The sequence below is a fragment of the Neoarius graeffei genome, chromosome 1, assembly GCF_027579695.1.
Source record: "Neoarius graeffei isolate fNeoGra1 chromosome 1, fNeoGra1.pri, whole genome shotgun sequence".
NCBI lineage: Eukaryota > Metazoa > Chordata > Actinopteri > Siluriformes > Ariidae > Neoarius > Neoarius graeffei.
In genome coordinates, this window is record NC_083569.1 from 118,716,366 (window position 1) to 118,721,734 (window position 5,369).

General features: G+C 40.7%; 1 protein-coding gene across 1 annotated transcript; it reads right to left on the reverse strand.

Moving 5' to 3' along the window:
• Window positions 1-2,183: 2,183 nt before the first annotated feature.
• Window positions 2,184-4,735, reverse strand: LOC132889563 (E3 ubiquitin-protein ligase TRIM39-like). The gene is made up of 6 exons (XM_060926201.1): window positions 4,157-4,735; window positions 3,971-4,066; window positions 3,235-3,468; window positions 2,992-3,139; window positions 2,830-2,856; window positions 2,184-2,728 (listed from the first exon to the last, which is right to left on the reverse strand). The coding sequence occupies exons 1-6, from the start codon at window positions 4,733-4,735 to the stop codon at window positions 2,184-2,186; spliced, it is 1,629 nt and encodes a 542-aa protein (XP_060782184.1).
• Window positions 4,736-5,369: the final 634 nt, after the last annotated feature.

Here is a 5,369-nt window from a genome sequence, read left to right on the forward strand (position 1 = left end):
GTGAAATTAGAGTCAGGTGTTTTCAATCAATGGGATGACAATCAGGTGTCTGTTTTATTTAAAGAACAGGGATCTATCAAAGTCTGATCTTCACAACACATGTTTGTGGAAGTGTATCATGACACGAACAAAGGAGATTTCTGAGGACCTCAGAAAAAGCAATGTTGATGCTCATCAGGCTGGAAAAGGTTACAAAACCATCTCTAAATAATTTGGACTCCACCAATCCACAGTCAGACAGATAGTGTACAAATGGAGGTAATCCAAGACCATTGTTACCCTCCCCAGGAGTGGTCAACCAACAAAGATCACTCCAAGAGCAAGGCATGTAATAGTCGGCAAGGTTACAAAGGACCCCAGAGTAACTTCTAAGCAACTGAAGGCCTCTCTTACACTGGCTCATGTTAATGTTCATGAGTCCACCATCAGGAGAACACTGAACAACAATGGTGTGCATGGCAGAGTTGCAAGGAGAAAGCCACTGCTCTCCAAAAAGAACATTGCTGCTCATCTACAGTTTGCTAAAGATCACATGGACAAGACAGAAGGCTATTGGAAAAATGTTTTGTGGACGGATGAGACCAAAATAGAACTTTTTGGTTTAAATGAGAAGCGTTATGTTTGGAGAAAGGAAAACACTGCATTCCAACATAAGAACCTTATCCCATCTGTGAAACATGGTGGTGGTAGTATCATGGTTTGGGCCTGTTTTGCTGCTTCTGGGCCAAGATGGCTTGCCATCATTGATGGAACAATGAATTCTGAATTATACCAGCGAATTCTAAAGGAAAATGTCAGGACATCTGTCCATGAACTGAATCTGAAGAGAAGGTGGGTCATGCAGCAAGACCACGACCCTAAGCACACAAGTCATTCTACCAAAGAATGGTAAAAGAAGAATAAAGTTAATGTTTTTGAATGGCCAAGTCAAAGTCCTGACCTTAATCCAATCGAAATGTTGTGGAAGGACCTGAAGCGAGCAGTTCATGTGAGGAAACCCACCAACATCCCAGAGTTGAAGCTGTTCTGTACAGAGGAATGGGCTAAAATTCCTCCAAGCCGGTGTGCAGGACTGATCAACAGTTACCGCAAACGTTTCGTTGCAGTTATTGCTGCACAAAGGGGTCACACCAGATACTGAAAGCAAAGGTTCACATACTTTTGCCACTCACAGATATGTAATATTAGATCATTTTCCTCAATAAATAAATGATCAAGTATAATATCTTTGTCTTATTTGTTTAACTGGGTTCTCTTTATCTACTTTTAGGACTTGTGTGAAAATCTGACGATGTTTTAGGTCATATTCATGCAGAAATGTAGAAAATTCTTAAGGGTTCACAAACTTTCAAGCACCTCTGTATATAAGACACAGTTATAGAAACGAGTTATTTATAATCACACTATCTGTTATCACCCAAATGAGGATGGGTTCCCTTTTGAGTCTAGCTCCTCTCGAGTTTTCTTCCTTAGGTTGTCTGAGGGAGGTTTTCCTTGCCACCGTCGCCACAGACTTGCTCATATGGGAAAAATTAGGGATAAAATTAGCTCATGATTAAAGTCTTTAATTTTCTGTAAAGCTGCTTTGCGACAATGTCTGTTGTTAAATGTGCTATACAAATAAACTTGACTTGAAATATTTGCCTTTATCAAGGTTGGATGATGTATCATGAATTGAATGAATACTACAGTATTTGATGCTCATGTCAGAGTCCAAATGATGGCTGTTCAATGCATTTTTAACAAACAGATGAATCTTAGTGACAGAGAAAGTTTTGAGGAAGTCTTTGGAGGGGCATAACACAGAAAATACAAATAAAAATTTTGTTGATTGACAATAATGTTGTGCCAGTTCAAATTTGGGGGATCAACTGGGACCAACTCCGAGCTGCTTTTTGTTGTCAGTCTGCCCTTGCATGGGGGACTTGAATGTAAGGCACACAGAGTAGGATGGGGGGAGAACAACTGTAATATAATCATCATGCAACTGGACCACAAACATTAAAATCATGACAGTAAAACCATTTCACATTTTACAATTCAACAATTCAGTGCTCCTGATACAAATGGTTTTATTTTAATGTAAAACTGCATTTAAAACCATGAATGTTACATAATGCCACCAGGGTTTTTATCTTCATTAAGACAGTGTGAAATAACTTTTTAAGATGAGAAAAATAGGATTAGATTTGATTAACAGGGCAGATGATCAGTGGTGCTGAATTTTTACCTCCATCATAAGTGCAGGGGCTGAATAATGGACAAATTTTCTCAGTGAAATTCTGACCAGTGAAAGAGTAGATATGAGATTTTGCATCAACATCAAAGAAGGAGATCAGACCCTTCTCATAATCCACAAACACCCCCACCTTCTGAGGAGCCTGTTTCAAGGAGAGTGAGACAGGAGGATATTCCAGGGCCTTATATTCAGTCTCATTCCTCAGACACACACACCAGTATCCATCTTTAGGTCTGGCTGTAAACTTCCCTTTCCTGTTTATGGACTCTCTGGCCACTCCTACATGCCACTCAGTCTTCCCTCTGACCTGCACCTCATAGTAAAATCTCCCTGAGGAGAATCCCTCCTTTCCCAGCACACAGACATAATTATGAAACCTCCTTGGGTTATCAAGGATATTCAGTCTCTTGTCTCCACATGTAACTTGTTTTCCATCAGTGGACAGGATGAGATAACGATGAGCTGTATCAGGATCCAGAGTCACATCCACTGAGAGACAGAAACACAATGAACATCAGTTTTATCATTGCACAGTGTGGAACAGTGAAGAAATATATATTTAGTCATGTGACCAATAAGAGCTCACAAACCTGCATATTGTTGAATTCTCTTCAGTTCTGTTTGGAAAATAATTGTGGACATTATTTACTGTGAAGTTTTTATTAGTTTTAATTAAATGTGATTTTTATTTAAACACGATGACAACAGAATATTATAAATATGTGTCATGTATATGTGTAATAAATACTTACTAATCTCTGGAACCTTCTCCATTTCCTCACTGAGAGTTTCCTGAAGCTGAGACAGAGCTCTCCTCAGAGTCGCCACACTCAGATGAGGGTTAATTGTGACGTCAGTCCAGTCCTGGGTGTGTGGAGGGCTGCACATTGACGGGAAAATCTACAGTACAGCAGGAGAGAGGAGAAATCCCTCAGCATGGGGACTGCTGTCCTGTCATGTGCTGCATTGCTATTGAGAAACAGAGGGACTCTGACCTGTAGGAGGTGGAGGTGATCCTCAGTGTGTGAGAGCTGCTCCAGCTCAGTGTTTCTCCTCTTTAGCTCATTGATTTCCTGCTCCAGCTCTTTAACGAAATCTTCAGCCTGCATCTTTGCTGTGTTCTGCTTCTCCTCCATCACCTTACACAACTCAGCCTGGCTTCTCTCAATGCAGCGCGTCAGAGCACTGAAAATCTCCACAATGTCTGCTTTCTCATTCTCTGTGTTTTTCTAACAGGAGACAAATTGAGATAAATTATTTTATTTCAAGTGATTAGATCATGGGGGCAGCACGGTGGTGTAGTGGTTAGTGCTGTCGCCTCACAGCAAGAAGGTCCTGGGTTCGAGCCCTGGGGCCGGCGAGGGCCTTTCTGTGTGGAGTTTGCATGTTCTCCCCGTGTCCGCGTGGGTTTCCTCCGGGTGCTCCGGTTTCTCCCACAGTCCAAAGACATGCAGGTTAGGTTAACTGGTGACTCTAAATTGACCGTAGGTGTGAATGTGAGTGTGAATGGTTGTCTGTGTCTATGTGTCAGCCCTGCGATGACCTGGCGACTTGTCCAGGGTGTACCCCGCCTTTCGCCCGTAGTCAGCTGGGATAGGCTCCAGCTTGCCTGCGACCCTGTAGAAGGATAAAGCGGCTAGAGATAATGAGATGAGATGAATGAGATTAGATCATGATTTTCCGAATGTGTTTTATAAAGGAGCTATTTTGTAGGTTAGTTAAGAGACTCACTTTATTGAGGTTTACAGAGTCTTTGATTTCCTCAATCTTCTTCACTCGTTCCTGGGTCTTCTGCTGAACTTCGGTTTGTACCTTTCCCAACTCAGTCTGAGAAAAACAGACATCATATATAAAGTCGCATAAAAAATAAAGGTCATATTTGTGTTAAATATGCATCATTCATTTTTACCCCCTCACCTTCTTCTCTTCACTCTCGTCCTCTATACGAACAGTGTTGTGAGTTTTGTGTTCTGTCTGAGTACAGAACTTACACACACACATCTGGTCATCTCTACAGAACAGCTCCAGGGGTCTTTCATGTTGCAGGCAGATGTAGTCATCCAGGTTCGCCACCGGAGCCATCAGTTTGTGTTTCTTTAATGAAGAAATTCTCTCATGACGTCCCAGGTGAATCTCACAGTAAGACGTCATACAGATCAGGCAGGACTTCACAGCTGCACGTTTCTTCTCACAGCAGACATCACAGAGCACCAGAGATTGTGTGGGATTTTCTGCAGTGCTGCTGGATTTCACCTGATCTGCCTTCTTAAATGGATCATCAAGAGCAGAGATGAACTTATTCACACATAACTCTGGTCTTTTGGCAAAATTAGTTTTACACATTGGACACTGACAGTGTGAACTGCTGTCCCAGTACTCTTTGAGACAGATCATACAGAAGTTGTGTCCACATGGAGTCGTGACTGGATCAGTGAACACATCCAGACAGATGGAGCAATGGAGCTGATCACACAGGAGACTTCTGGAGGAAGCCATGACTGACATAGGAGACATGATGAGAGAGGATTTAGACAACAGAAAACTTTACACAATGTTCATGGACATTGAATTGAATTGAATATAATCCATAACACCAGTAATGATCTCAAATCTCTCCTGAATGATTCACTTCTCACTGCACTTGGATGACATTTTCTTCAATATGTTCTTTAGAGAAAATGCATTTTTCATATTCATCCCTTTCTTCCGAAACCACTTGACATTTAAAATGCAAATTTCAGGAGTATTTTTAAGTACTTTAAATACTATTTTAATTAACAACTAAAAATGCATTATTGTCACAGTATATTAAATGTCATTTAGACACTGCCCTCCACAATTTCTGACACCCCTTGTAAAGATTTGTAAAGAGTTAGAAAAAAAAATCCACCTTTTGCTGAAATAAGAAAAAAAACAATCTTTAATTGAAATGAACTCATTCAGATAAAAAACTAATCAATCAAGAAATAATTCTTTTCAACAAGAAACACATGTGCCACTATTCCTCGCACCACTGTACATTACATTATAGTGAACACAAGATAATTGAAGCACACTTTGGTCAGTAACAAATACAAAAATCTGAATTTTGAGCAACATCCAAACATGGCCGCTACGGACTACATTTCCC

Bases quoted from the DNA above. Each gene is read 5' to 3' on its own strand.
- LOC132889563 (XM_060926201.1), bottom strand. From the start codon at position 4,735: ATGGCTTCCTCCAGAAGTCTCCTGTGTGATCAGCTCCATTGCTCCATC. The intron at 4,067-4,156 runs GTGAGGGGGTAA...TGTTTTTCTCAG, and splicing joins ACGAGAGTGAAGAGAAGAAG to ACTGAGTTGGGAAAGGTACA. The intron at 3,469-3,970 runs GTGAGTCTCTTA...GTCTCCTGTTAG, and splicing joins ACTCTGTAAACCTCAATAAA to AAAAACACAGAGAATGAGAA.